Below are 15,304 nucleotides of genomic sequence, written 5' to 3'. Positions count from 1 at the left end.
CTCAGGTCCCTGCCCCTGGCACAGCTTTCCCCTAGTCTGCCCTCTCCCTGAGCGCTATCTCCAGGCTCCCACCCCAACCCCCTGGGCAGAGGTTTCCCCTATTGTCCCCCTTCCGGGGCTGTACCCCAGGTTCCCGTCCCTCGCTCCCGAACACTCCGGGCGCCCTCACCCCACCACCCCTTGACCCGCTTCCACATAACCACGTAATCGACACAGCTCACTTTGATCTCTGGGGGTGACCAAACTTCAGTTTTCTTATCTGAAAAGTAGGGACACTAGTCTCCATCTCGTTTACTCAGGACAGGACAAGACGACCAAAAAAGAGAGGATTCCTCATCAGTTTTACTACTCATTGCCATTCTTGCAATGATTACCGCCCCGGTTGCTGGGGTTGAGAGAGGCGAGCAAAGGGCAGCGGCTGCGAACGCCCGCCCCCGCCCCACCCTCCCGGCCCCGGGCGGCGCAGGCTGCGGTTTTTCGTCCTCCACTGAGTCCTGCCAGTGGCCGGAGCCCGGTGGCCTCCCGGAGACCCTCGGCGCACGGTGACATGGCAGGCGGCCACAGCCTCCTGCTGGAGAACGCGCAGCAAGTGGTGCTGGTGTGCTCCCGTGGTGAGCGCTTCCTGGCGCGGGATGCGCTGCGCAGCCTGGCGGTGCTGGAGGGCGCCAGCCTGGTGGTGGGCAAGTAAGTGGCCGGGCGCGTAGGGTGGGGTCCGCCACGGGCGGAGCTGGCCTCTCTTCCTCTCACTGTGCACTCTGAAGGGAAACAACGCCGTGAAAGCGTCCCTGCACAGAGACACATGGGCAAGCCAGCCTTTGGGGCACCTGTTGCTAACACGCTCTGCTGCTTGGGGTTGTCATTCGGTTTAAAGAGCTCAGAGAGGAACATCCCATTGGAACGCATTGGGGTCCTGCCTCTGCTGGTAAAATATCACTGTCCAACCATCAGAAGGGGTTGAGATCTTCCCCAGTGCTTCTTAAAGCGAGGGCAGGAGACCATCTTTGTCAGGGTGGCCTGTGGTTATTTTATTCTTACGCCAGATTTCTGATTCCATTTGCGTCCCCAACTCCCTATCCCTAGAATTTTAGAATCAGCATCACTGGGGCTGGAGTTCTGAGACCTGAATTTTTCAAAAGTACCTTTCACATCCCCCTGGTCTCGTACACTAAAGCTTTAGAACCATGGAGAACATGTAGACGATAATGGCCCTGAGTGATAATAAATCAAGATTTGGCTATCAGAAAACAAGATATTTCTCTTACTTTTCTGAACTTCCTGCCAGATGTGAATAAAAGAACAAAGTTTGAGGGCGACCTGGGGTAGCAAGGGAAGTTGGATGAGAATTTGAATTCAAAGGGCCTAACAGGGCCGCAATTGCACATGATGAATGAGTCTCACAAACTGACCACGGCTTATCTGAGTCAGTTTAGGATTGTGCCAGAGTCCAGCTTTTGAGGTACTGTGGGTTGGTTTAATTTTATTTATTTATTTATTTATTTTCGAGATGGAATCTCACTCTGTCGCCCAAACTGGAGTGCAGCGGCGCAATCTCAGCTCACTGCAACCTCCGTCTCCTGGGTTCAAGCGATTCTCCTGGCTCAGCCTCCTGAGTAGCTGGGATTACAGCAGCCGCGCCACCATGACCGGCTAATTTTTGTACTTTTAGTAGGGAGGGGGTCTCACGATGTTGCCAAACTGGTCTCTAACTCCTGACCTCAAATGATTTACCCGCCTCAACCTCCCAAAGCGCTGGGATTACAGGCATGAGCCACTGCGCCCAACCTATATATACATACATATATATATATAGAGAGAGAGAGAGAGAGAGAGAGAGAGAGAGAGGTTTTAGCTCTGTCGCCCAGGTTGAAGTGCAGTGGCATGATCTCTGCTCCACCTCCAAGGCTCAACTGCAACCTCCACCTCCCAGGCTCAAGCCATCCTCCCAGCTCAGCTTCCCGAGTAGCTGGGACTACAGGCGCTGGCCACCACGCAAGGCTAATTTTTGTATTCGTTGTAGAGACAGTGTCTCGCCGTGTTGCCCAGGCTGGTCTGGAACTCCTGGGTTCAAGCCATCCACCTGGTTTGGCCTCCCCGTGCTGGGATTACAGGCATGAGCCACCACGCCCAGCCTAATTGGTTTATTTTTAATTAATAAAGGGATGAAAACATTCCCAATTTACTATAAAATATTATTTAAAATTTTGCTTAGAAAGTTGAAAATATCTACCTGGGTTGCAACTGGAGTATCTTATAAAAATTACATCAATGCAGCTGAGTGCGGTGACTCATGCCTGTAACCCCAGCACTTTGGGAGGCCGAGGCAAGCGGATCACCTGAGGTCGGGAGCCTGAGACCAGCCAGGTGAAAGCTCGTCTCTACTAAAAATACAAACAGTAGCTGGGCGTGGCGGCGCACGTCTGTAGTCCCAGCCACTCCGGAGGCTGAGGCAGGAGAACCATTTGAACCAGGAGGCGGAGGTTGCAGTAAGCCAAGATCTCACCACTGCACTCCAGCCTGGGGGACAGAGTGAGACTCTGTCTCAAAAATAAATAAATAAATAAAATTATACTAATGCACCAACATGAAGTCTCGGGTTCCAAGACATGTTCTATGTTCACATCAAAACCACAAAATGTAGGGAAAGGAAAAGAAAGGAATTGATGTGTGGTCTGGCAGGTGGGGCTTTTTCATTCCAGTCTGCTACATTGTTCTTAGAGTTTGTTGGATTTATTACATTGAAATAAATTTATAAGAATATCGAGAACTTTGTCATTCAAATATGATCTCAGTACAGGATGGTGTGGTTTTTATTTTCACTTACTATCATCACTGTCTTATATATCAGGTTGATGCAAAAATCAAGTATAGAATTGGAATACTTATCTGGTGATTCGTGGTGCTTTGACGTATATCTCCCACTTTCATTATCTGAATATTTTAAGGTAAAAGTGTTTTCAGGGTGAATTATTTAGGTGATTGTCTTAAATTTTCACATCACTTCCCTTATGCAGAACCTGTGTGTTCAAAGACAACTTGATCCAGCTTTTCTTTTGGTAGACAAGAAGAACACAGGCTGTGAGTGTGAGTGTGTGTAGGGAGAGGAGTACTGATTAAAAGCACAGAGAAGTGAAAGAAAGTTCCATTTCAAAGCCCAGAAATGGATGGATTTTAACTGTGTGTGTGTGTTTTTTTTTTCAACAAGTATATACATACCATGGTGTGTCCTGATTAGAACGAATCTCAGTGAGATCAACTAATAGTCAATCCCCTATAAGCTATAGATATATAAAGTGAGTCCTGGAAAAGAATATGGTTTGAGGGACACCGAAACTCCCGCTTCCTAAAAATAAATATCTCAGTGATTGTCTGCCACAGGGTGTAAATACCACTATTGTATTCATTCATTTAGGTCTCTAAAGGTATCTCATACTTAAGTTCTCTCTCTCTCTCTCTCTCTCTCTCTCTCTCTCTCTCTCTCATTCTGTGTGTGTGTGTGTGTGTGTGTGTATACTGTAGTTAATCTTGAAGAAGCTCCCAGGTGTGGAAAAGAAGCACAAACTGTCAGTAATATGTATCTTTATAATTTTAATGGCTACCTAAAAAAAAAACACTTTTGGGAGAATGCTTTTTGTTAGTTTCCTTCAATAACTGTCCTCATTATGTCTTCAACAAAGGACGTACACCTTTATTCAAACATAGGTAGGACTCCATCAATGAATGAGAGAACCACACTGTCGAAAGGTAGATAAGCATGGGATTAGTGGGGTCAGGAAAAGGATCCAGTGCCCTTGAAATTCCCCTCCCGCACAGACGGAGAATGTTAGAGATTTATTTCTTAGGTCTGACTTTGTTAAAACAACCTCTCTTAAAGCAGTGTCAGTCATCAACTCTTTGCATAAGAGCATTATCTTTTGTTCTTTCCCATTTAAGGGTCAATTTCTAGTCCTGCTGGTCCTTTCCACCACCAGATTCACTGCACACTGGGTAGATTATGTAACTGGGCCAGATAAAAGCTGTTAGTGATGAAGAATTGTATTAATCAGGATACTAAATTCTATTTCAAGACTTAATTTCTAGGCCGGGCGCGGTGGCTCAAGCCTGTAATCCCAGCACTTTGGGAGGCCGAGACGGGCGGATCACGAGGTCAGGAGATCGAGACCATCCTGGCTAACATGGGGAAACCCCGTCTCTACTAAAAAATACAAAAAACTAGCCGGGCGAGGTGGCGGGTGCCTGTAGTCCCAGCTACTCGGGAGGCTGAGGCAGGAGAATGGCATATAAACCCGGGAGGCGGAGCTTGCGATGAGCTGAGATCCGGCCACTGCACTCCAGCCCGGGCGACAGAGCGAGACTCCGTCTCCAAAAAAAAAAAAAAAAAAAAAAAAAAAAAAAAAAAAAAGACTTAATTTCTTATTCCACCCTAAGTTTATCCTCCCCATGACCCCATAATCGTTATTTCTTTTCCTATCATAACATCTTCTCTTTCCATCCCGTTTCTTCTGCTCCGTCACTCTTACATTTTGTTAGGTTACCCCAACCACTTCTGCCCCCGTTCTGAATCCCTTATCCTAACTGCTTTTCGCAACACATTCCAGCTCTCAGGTTAATAGCCCTGATTCTCCATGTTGGAAACACGAATTTGCTGTAAGTGACCAAGACCTAAATTAACAGTGGCTGAAACAAGATGGAAATATATTTCTCTCCTATGTGAAAATCCAGACATAGGAAATGCAGGGCTAGTTGATTGCAGTATTCCATGGGGTCCCCAGGAGCCAGGGCCCTGCTACCTTGCTCTCCCATCCATGGCCCACTTTCTTACACTCACTCCATGACCCAAGATGGCCACCCCATCTCTAGTTATGGTGTCTGCATTCCAGCCAGTAAGAATAGGAAGAGAAGACAATCCTACTGGCTAGACCTTAGTCTCACAGCTACACCTGGCTAGTGGGAGACGGAGAAATGTAGTCTGTATTTTGGGTCATCATGTGTCTAGCTAAAATTTAGGGCTTTACTAGTGTAAAAAAAAAAGGGAATACTGATCTTGGGGAACAAACGGCAATTGTCTGCTACATATGTTTGATGTTTAAAGTTTTTTTAATTGTAAATTTTCATGGTACATAGTAGGTATATATATATGGGGTACATGAGTTATTTTAAAACAGCCATACAATGTGTAATAATTATATCAGGGCAAATGGGGTTTCCATCATCTCAAGCATTCATCATTTCTTAGTTTCACAAACATTCCAATCGTACTCCCTCAGTTTTTCTAACATGTGCAACATATTATTGCTGATTGTAGCCACCCTGTTGTGATGTCAAATACTAGGTCTTATTCACTGTATCTAACCATATTTTTCTAGCAACTAACAATCCTCATTTTTCTCCTCTCCCCTTATATTCTTCCCAGCCTCTGGTAACCACCATTTTACTCTCTGTCTCCATGAGCTCAATTGTTTTCATTTTTAGCTCCCATAAATGAATGAGAATATGCCAAGTTTGTCTTTCTGTGCCTGGCTTATTTCACTTAATATAATATCCTCCAGTTCTATCCATGTTGTTGCAAATGACAGAATCTCACTCTTTTTTATGGCTGAATAGTACTCCATTGTGCATATGTACTACATTTTCTTTATCCATTCATCTGTGGGTGGGCACTTAGTGTACTTCCAAATCTTGGCCATTGTGAATAGTGCTGCAATTAACATGGGATGCAGATATCTCTTTAATATACTGACTTCCTTTCTTTTGCATATAGACCTACCAGTGGGATTGCTGGATCATATGGTAGCTCTATTTTTAGTTTTTGAGGAGCTTTCATACTGTTCTCCATAGTGGCTGTACTAATTTACATTTCCAACAGTGTACGAAGGTTCCTCTTTCTCCACATGCTCACCAGCATTTGTTACTGCCTGTCTTTTGGATAAAAGCCATTTTAACTGGGGTAAGATGATCTCTCACTGTGGTTTTGTTTGCATTTCTCTGATGATCATTGATATTGAGCACCTTTTCTTATACCTGTTTGCCATTTGTATCTCTTCTTTTGAAAAATGTCTATTCAGATCTTTTGTCAGTTTCTTAATCAGATTATTAGGTTTTTTCCTGTTGAGCTGTTTGAGCTCCTTATATATTCTGGTTATTAAAATTGTCAATTGGATAGTTTGCAAATTATTTTCTCCCATTCTGTGGGTTGTCTCTTCACATTGTTGATTATTTTCTTTGCTGTACAGAAAGAAGCCTTTTAACTTGATGTGATCCCATTTGTCCATTTTTGGCTTGGTTGCCTGTTCTTGTGGGGTATCCCTCAAGAAATTGTTGCCTGAACCAATGTCCTGGAGAGTTTTCCCAATGTCTTCTTTGAGTAGTTTCATAGTTTAAAGTCTTAGATTTAACCCATTTAGATTTTATTTCATTCTTTTGCATATGGATAGCCAGTTTCCCTAGCACCATTCATTGAAGAGACTGTCTTTCCTCTGATGTATATTCTTGGCATTTTTGCTGAAAATGAGTTCACTGTAGATGTATGAACTTATTTGTGGGTTCTCTATTCTGTTCCATTGGTCTATGTGTCTGTTTTTATGCCAGTACCATGCTGTTTTGGTTACTATAGCTCTGTAGTATAATTTGAAGTCAGGTAATGTGATTCCTCCAGTTTTGTTTATTTTGCTGAAGATGGCGTTGGCCAATCTGGGTCTTTTATGGTTGTCTTGAACGTGGCTAGAGATGCTTTTCCAAAGACTCAGGTTCAAGACAGAAACACAGTAAATGTTGACTAATTAACACCAAAGCATCTGAAAACATATTTTAAGTCACTCATCAGATTTCTAACAAGATTTCTCCAAATTTAGTAACTATTTCTTGATTTTTCTTCAGAGATGGGTTTATAAAAGCTATTGGTCCTGCTGATGTTATTCGAAGACAGTTTTCTGGAGAAACTTTTGAAGAAATAATTGACTGCTCTGGGAAATGTATTCTACCAGGTATTTACCTCTTTTTCAGTAAAGGTCTACAAGTAGCTTTAACAGTAGCTCCTGAAATGTAAAGAGGAAGAGTAACAGCTTATTTTAAAGTCTCAAAATAATATTTAAAAAATCATAGTTCCATGTATTGAATTTCTATTATTGATTGTCTAACTGCTTTCAAACATGGTTTCACCTTGAATCCTTATAACATCCCTGTGTGGGAGGTATCATTATCTATACTTTACAGTTTAGAAAATTGAAGGCTAAGGGTAAAATATGTTACCCAAGGTTCCTAAACAGGAAAAAGGCAACCTAGGAATCAAGCCCATTCATTAGACTCCACTTCTTCCCACTCACATGCTGAATAGAAACCAACTGTGTTGTGTTTAGGTTCAAAAACAGTCAAAAGAACTTTATTAATCCATAGGAGCAGTTTCATAGTTTCATAGGAGTAGTTCCAATGGCATAGGAGAGGCTAACAAGGCAACTGCTATCTCTACTACCAGAAATACTCTAAATTTGTATAGGGTGTGAAACAAAGGATCCAGCTCTGGGCAGAAAAAGAAAAAAAAAAAAAAAAATCCTAGAGCTTTCACTGCAGTTCACTTATATCTTTAATGATTGACAACAGAATCAGTTTATTAATCATCATCTCCTACATTAACTATGTTGTATGACTTCATGTAATCATCCAAAACAAGTTTCATAAACTTTGAGTTCTACACAAACAAAAGGGCTTTATATTTATATTTTATTTTATAAAAATTTTTATACTTTAGATGTTTATTGTACACATCTGACAGAGCTTCTGTCTGATGGGTTTTCATTTGTTTGTTTATTTTGAGACAGAGTCTCATTGTGTCACCAAGTCCGGAGTGCAGTGGTGTGATCTTGGCTAACTGCAACCTCCACCTCCCAGATTCAAGCAATTCTTGTGTTTCAGTCTCCTAAGTAGCTGGATTACAGGCATGCACCACCATGCCTGGCTAATTTTTGTATTTTTAGTAGCAACGAGGTTTCATCATGTTGGTCAGGCTGGTCTCGAACTCCTACCCTCAAGTGATCTGCTGATCTCAGTGTCCCAAAGTGCTGGTATTATAGGCATGAGCCACCATGCCTGGCCTTCCTTATGATTCTTGAGGGTCAGGAGACAAAATCAGGGTGAAATGTTACGAAAAGGAGGAATATAGCAGAAAGCAATCTGAGTAGGGGCTTTTGATTTTAGTCCAATCAGAGCCAATAATGAGTCATTTAATCCATAAGATATCTAAAATATTTTGGAAAGAAACACTTTGCTGAACTGTATCTGGATAAACAACAGTTTCAAGTGATTGCTTTACAGTTTCTCCTTAATTAAAATACATTTCTTTCTTGAAGATAGATTCATCTTTCTGATTTCATATTTTCCCTTCTCAGAGTTGCAGGGGGCGGGGATTGTAGTATTATGTTTTCATATCTAGATTATTCCTTGTGATAAGGTTCATGGTTTTGCTCAACTAGGGGGCTTGATAACTTGATTTCAAAGTTTATTTGGGCCAGATGTAGTGGCTGATGCTTGTAATCCCAGCACTTTGGGAGGCCAAGTCAGGTCGATCATTGGAGGCTGAGGTGGGCAGATCGTTTGAGCCCAGGAGTTCAAGACCAGCGTAGGCAACGTGGCAAATATTAGCCTGTGTGGTGGTGCACATCTATAGTCCCAGCTACTAGGGAGGCTGAGGTGGGAGGACTGCTTGAGCCTGGGAGGTCAAGGCTGTAGGGAGCCATGAGTGTGCCACTGCACTCCAGCCTGGGTGAGAGTGAGAACCTTTCTCAAAAATAAATAAATAATAAAATAAAATAAAATAAAACGAAAGCTTATTTGGTGAGCATGGACTTACTGAGCAAAAGGAGCTGTATTTCTGTAAGGGATATTTTCATCATGTTGCATCCCCTCCTTCGTTAAAGCTTTCTAGACTAGCCATACAACAGGGCAGTCTTCTTTTCTCTCTGTCAAGGGAACCAGACAGACAAATTCTTCCTTTCATGTTCCTTCAAAATGGGTGGCTACCATCACGCTTTCCCCAGAGCAGCAGGGTGTAGTGCTGCTGTTTGCCTGCTGTCTAAGTGTTCTCTATTTCTTAATTGTAAGATAACTTGATTTATTGATTACAGGTTTGGTGGATGCACACACACATCCAGTATGGGCTGGTGAAAGAGTTCACGAATTTGCAATGAAGGTAACTGCAACCAATCATGGCAAATCAAAATAAAGCACAAATATGAAGTCTTTTGCTGAAGAGTTAGCAGGCTATCAAGCTTTGCAACATATGTCAACATATTTTTTAATGGATATTTTTACTTGCTTGGGCATGGGAAACAAATGACAACAAAACTTATTTATATCTGCCCCAAATCATTGTATTATACACAGGGCTATTCCTGCCCACTAATGTCTCCCTCTCTTTCCTTCCACACATTCCCATTCCAAATCACTATCTCTAGTAGCTTTTGAAAGGGCTCCAAGGAATAGTTTGAAAATCGCCATTCATTGGAGTAAAGCTTGGAAAATATGTTACTAATCACAAAATAAAATGTCTTATATTTTTCTCTTTTTCAGAAAACTGAGACTTATTAAGAATCACAAAATGTAATCTGCGTTAGTCATATATTAGCTGTAGCCAACTTCTAAATCCCTGGTTGGAGCAATTTTCACATGTGTTTTAAAAAAAGAAAAAAAAAAATGTGCCTCCTGGCAGCTAAACTGGCTTATTTCAGGAAAAGAAAAAAAAAAAAATTCTTTTCTTCAGATATCATGTACCTTCTTCAACAAACTAGAGCTGTTTTTAAGACTGTTTTATTAAATCACAGAATTTCAGAGCCAAAAGCAGTCCAATCCTCTCATTGTATAGATGGAGAAAGAGATTTACAGTCCAGTCCTCTCATTGTGCAGATGGAGACAGCCGGGTCTAGAGAAGGGAAGAGTGTTGACTAGGGCCACCAGCTGGAGGATGGCAGAACCCAGATGAAAACTCTGGCCAGGAGACCCCAGGCCTGCATCCTTTCTCTGCACCATACTCCTTGCTGCCCAGAGCAACTGGAGCCCAGTGGGACCCCAGAAAGAGCCTCTTTGAGTGACAAAGCTCAAGCTCCAAACTCTGATGGCCAAATATTGAGACAAGGAGACTTCCCGGGGCCGCTTTAGTGGAGATCTGAATAATTGCAACGGGGTTCCCTGCAACTCCTGATTTGCTTAAGCTTTGTTTTCTCAAACAAGCTGAAGGATGGAGGGAGGGCTGACACTTGGCAAGTACACATTGTGGGCTGATTGACTTGTTAAAATATTGCAATACTCCTGTGCCAGGTTTTTTTGTTGTTGTTGTTGTTTGTTTTGTTTTGTTTTTGTTTTGTTTTGTTTTGTTTGAGACAGAGTCTCGTTCTGTCACCCAGGCTGGAGTGCAGTGACCCAAACTCCGCTCCCTGCAACCTCCGCCTTCCGGGTTCAAGCGATTCTCCTGTCTCAGCCTCCCGAGTAGTTGGGGCTACAGGTGCGCACCACCACACTCAGCTAATTTTTGTATTTTTAGTAGAGACGGGGTTTCACCATGTTGGTCAGGCTGGTCTTGAACTCCTGACCTGTGATCTGCCCACCTCGGCCTCCCAAAGTGCTGGGATTACAAGTGTGAGCCACCGTGCCCGGCCTGTGCCAGTTTGTAATTGCCACTGCCCTGAGATCCCAACAGGACACCCACCACATCTCCCATCTCTACCACTCCAGTGTCTTCCCGGGACCCCTTTGGAACTCCCCACAATCCAGTGTCTGGCAGACTAGGGGCTTCCAGGACTGTGTATCCCAGCACTTTTCTAATCCGATGGATTGGTGCCCGTGCCATATGGCTTCTTAATCATTACATAATATTGCCCCTGGAGGTAGATTCTTCAGACCTCCCTGCAACTTCCTCGCATTTGCCGGCCTAAGGGTGAGGCGTGTGTTCAGTTGGCAGGGGCCACCTACATGGAAATTCACCAGGCCGGAGGAGGGATCCACTTCACCGTGGAGCGCACGCGCCAAGCCTCAGAGGAGGAGCTGTTCCGCTCCTTTCAGCAGCGTCTCCAGTGCATGATGAAGGCTGGCACCACGCTGGTGGAGTGCAAGAGCGGATACGGCCTGGACCTGGAGACCGAGCTCAAGATGCTGCGCGTGATTGAGCGCGCCCGGCGGGAGCTGGACATCGGCATCTCGGCTACCTACTGCGGAGCTCATTCAGTGCCTAAGTAATCTTAGCCAGTGGGGACCGAGGTTTAACTCAGAGCATTGAAAATGAGCCCCGGGGGTGGAGGTGCATTAGCACTTTAGCTCTTGCAGGGAGATGGGTAGAAGTCTTTGGAAAGACCTGATTCTAATGGCCACTCATCCCGCAGACTTGGTTTTAGGAAGTCGATCCCTTGGCCTCATCAGTCTGCTAGTCCTTTAATTATGATAGAAGAGCTGTTTCAAGCTCTTTGGGTTAAGAAAAAGAAATGGCCCCTTGTAGGTCGTTTAAAATTACACATATTAATTTGAATAATTTCCCATGATAATTAGCATTTCTAAAAGCACTTTAGAAATTAATAGTAACACTCTTTAGGAGGTAGTTCAAACCTCGTGGTCTAGGTGACTCAAAGGGTTTCGTTTTTGTTCATCTGTTTGCTTTCTTAACAGCAAACATTTTTGTTTTGTTGTTGTAAATGATTTTTAGCCTTCCCCTTTATCTAAAAGTTCCTCCTACATGGCCTTACTGTAGAGAACTCTGTTCCTTTCTGCACTTGCATTTTACTTTTCCAGAGTTCCTTTGGGTCCTGGAATTTCTAAATAGGAAGGCTCATGGTTCCAACAGCCAACTGAACTATCTAAAAGAAACCCAGGACTTGAACATGCATAAGGTGCCTCCAAAGTCTTAGTGAGGTCTTAAGCACTGATAACTTAGATATATAAATATAATACTACAGACTTACAATCATTGTTTAAAAATCTAATTGTTTAAATTTCTTTTACATTTATCTGATTTTGGAAACTTTGGAAAATAAATTTATATTTTAGGCCAGGTGTGGTGGCTCACACCTATAATCCCAGCACTATGGGAGGCCAGGGCAGGTGGATCACTTGAGCTCAGGAGTTTGAGACCAGCCTGGCCAACACGTTGAAACCCCATCTCTACTAAAATACAAAATTAGCCAGGCGTGGTGGCCCATGCCTGTAATCCCAGCTACTCAGGAGGCTGAGGCACAAGAATCGCTTGAGCCGGGGAGGCGGAGGTTGCAGTGAGTGGAGATTGTGCCACTATACACTCTGCCTGGGCGACAGAGTAAGACTCTATCTCAAAAAAAAAATGTCTTTTTTAATTGACAAATAATATATTATTGTGTAGAGTATGTTGTTTTAAAATATGTATACATTGTGAAATGGCTAAATCAAGCTAATTAATATATGCATTACCTCATATTTACCACTTTTTGTGGTGAGAACACTTAAAATCTATTTTTTAACAATTTTAAGAAAACAATACATTACTATTAGCTATAGTCACTGTGTAATGGAAAATATAAATATTTAATATTAATAAAAATTAACCCTTCATGTTAATTATCATCTTCGATCAGAGGAACTAAAAAAGTAACATTAAAATTTATTATTCAAAATTCACAAAACTAGTTATGTGGAAAAGAAACATAAGTATTTAATATTTCCAGTGATCTTTATTGTAAGTTTTAGCATTTATATTTCTGAAATTATTAAAGCTTAAAATTTCACTGAGACTCTTGAGACATTCTCTATAGAAAACAGTATATGTTTTTTCAAACAGAATATAAAGTGCATAACAGTCTGCTTTCTTTTTCAGTAGAAAATAGTGTGGCATGGTGGAAAAGTCTCAGTTTGAAGTGATGCCAGACCTGGGTTTGAATCCAGCTTGGCTACTTCCAGCTGGGTGATTTTGAGGTCATGACTTAACTTTTCTGAACATGAATTACCCATCTGTGAAACAGAGCTAAATGCCACCCTATTCTATATGGTTGTCTTGAGAATTAAAAATAACTTGGTAGGCTAGGCATGGTGGCTCATGCCTGTAATCTCAGCATTTTGAGGCCGAGGTGGGTGGATCACCTGAGGTCAGAAATTCGAGACCAACTTGACCAACACAGAGAAACCCCATCTCTACTAAAAATACAAAATTGGCCGGGCATGGTGGCGCGTTCCTGTAATCCCAGCTACTCTGGAGGCTGAGGCAAGAGAATCTCTTGAACCCGGGAGGTGGAAGTTGCAGTGAGCCGAGATCATGCCATTGCACTCCAGCCTGCGCAACAGGAGCGAAACTCCATCTCAAAAAAAAAAAAAAAGAAAAGAAAGAAATAACTTCTGTAAGTGTCTGTCTCTCATAGTCCACCTCTACCCACCTACTCAAATGGTTTTGCTGAGTGAGAGCCTTCTGTGTGCCAAATACAGGGCTAAAGTTTCACAAAAATTTTCTTCATCTGTCAGTGACCCTCTGAGGTCTGCATCTTGATTCCCATTGGTAAAACCTGCGCTCAAATAACAGCTAAAGAGCATCTCCTAAGTTATGTGACCACCATGTGGTAGAACTCTGTGTCTACCTGACTCTAAAAGCCCAGGCTTTTCTAACATATAACTACTGCAGAACTTTATTTTATCTACTCTTCTTATTATTAATTTTTTTTTAGAGATAGAGTCTTGTTCTGTTGCCCATGCTGGAGTGCAGTGGTGCAGTCATAGCTCACTGGAGCCTCAAACTCCTGGGCTCAAGCAATCTTCTTGCCTCAGCCTCCCCAGTTGCTGGGATTATAGGCATGAGGTACCATGCCCAACTCCATCAGAATTTTAGAGAGAATTTCAGAGCCTCGTACTATCCTCCTTCCCCATATCCCCAGACGGTGAGACAGAAAGTCTAAGGCAAGTGCTTCAGGAAACATTGTGGAGGAAGAAAAAGGCAGGGTGACAACTGGGCTTAGGTAAGGGGAGTATCCAGGATGCCCTCTGAGTGTCCTTTACAGGAAAATTATGCCTTTTTTTTTTTTTTTTTCTTTTTGAGACAGAGTCTTGCTCTGTCACCCAGGCTGGAGTGCAGTGGTGTAATTGATCTCAGCTCACTGCAACCTCCACCTCCCTGGTTCAAGCAATACTCTTGCCTCAGCCTCCTGAGTAACTGGGATTACAGGCACATGCCACCACGCCCGGATAATTGTTGTATTTTTAGTAGAGGGGTTTTGCCATTTTGGCCAGGCTGGTCTCGAACTCCTGACTTCAAGTTATCTGCCCGTCTCGGCCTCCCAAAGTGCTGGTATTACAGGCATGAGTCACCGCACCCAACCAAATTAAGCTTTTCAACCAGGTAGCCTTGCTGGCATCCCCAAAGGTAACACAGGTCTGCCAGAATGGATGAACTATGTAAGCATGGCCCAATAGTTAAGAGCCCAGAGTTATAGCTTTGAGTCTTTCTCTACCTTTCTGAGGCTTGAAGTCATTTACCTCTACTGCTCCTCAGGTTCTTCAAATGCCAGATAACCCTATCCTTTTGTTTTTTGTTTTTAATATTTGCCCATGTCAATCTCATTTTCCTCCCCAGAGGAAAACTGCTACTGAAGCTGCTGATGATATCATCAATAACCACCTCCCAAAGCTGAAGGAACTTGGCAGAAATGGGGAAATACACGTGGACAATATTGACGTATTTTGTGAGAAAGGTGTCTTTGATCTCGATTCCACCAGAAGGATTCTTCAACATGGAAAAGACATAGGGTTACAGATTAACTTCCATGGGGATGAACTCCACCCAATGAAGTCTGCTGAGGTGTGGCTGACTTTTAGTTTTCCCCTCATCAACATTCATTCTTGCACATTCATGCTATGGAAAACTTAATTAGTTTCCTCAAAGCCCTCTGAAATGATACTGAATGGGGAAATTTGTTTGAACAGTGTACAGATTGGTCTGGTTGAGACTTGAAAACGCTGACCTCTATTAAAAACTTACTTTTTTGCTGATCATTTACTTTCATTATCATCCACTGGTGTATTAATAGAAAAAGAATTGGCCAGGCACAGTGGCTCACGCCTGTAATCCCAGCACTTTGGGTGGCCGAGGTGGGCTGATCACGAGGTCAGGAGATTGAGACCAGCCTGGCTAACACGGTGAAACCCCATATCTACTAAAAATACAAAAAATTAACCAGGCATGATGGCATGCGCCAGTAATCCCAGCTACTCAGGGAGGCTGAGGCAGGAGAATCGCTTGAACCCAGAGGCAGAGGTTGCAATGAGCCGAGGTCGCACGACTGCACTCCAGCCTGGGGGACAGAGCGAGACTCCATCTCAA

General features: G+C 43.0%; 1 protein-coding gene across 1 annotated transcript in view; it reads left to right on the top strand.

Annotated features, from left to right (window-relative positions):
- The first annotated feature begins 395 nt into the window (after positions 1-395).
- AMDHD1 (amidohydrolase domain containing 1) overlaps positions 396-15,304 on the top strand; it is a 22,814-nt gene continuing 7,905 nt past the window's right edge. The window contains exons 1-5 of the mRNA XM_017861764.1: positions 396-684; positions 6,874-6,980; positions 9,114-9,178; positions 10,936-11,213; positions 14,560-14,782. Of these exons, the coding sequence (XP_017717253.1) occupies positions 548-684; positions 6,874-6,980; positions 9,114-9,178; positions 10,936-11,213; positions 14,560-14,782 (810 nt within the window). The 5' untranslated portion in view covers positions 396-547. The remainder of the gene's footprint in view (positions 685-6,873; positions 6,981-9,113; positions 9,179-10,935; positions 11,214-14,559; positions 14,783-15,304) is intronic.

The sequence above is a fragment of the Rhinopithecus bieti genome, unplaced genomic scaffold (genome assembly GCF_001698545.2).
Source record: "Rhinopithecus bieti isolate Rb0 unplaced genomic scaffold, ASM169854v2 scaffold_61298, whole genome shotgun sequence".
Taxonomy (NCBI): Eukaryota; Metazoa; Chordata; class Mammalia; order Primates; family Cercopithecidae; genus Rhinopithecus; species Rhinopithecus bieti.
The sequence above is the reverse complement of the archived record's forward strand: the minus strand, read 5'-3'. Positions and strand labels throughout refer to the sequence as shown.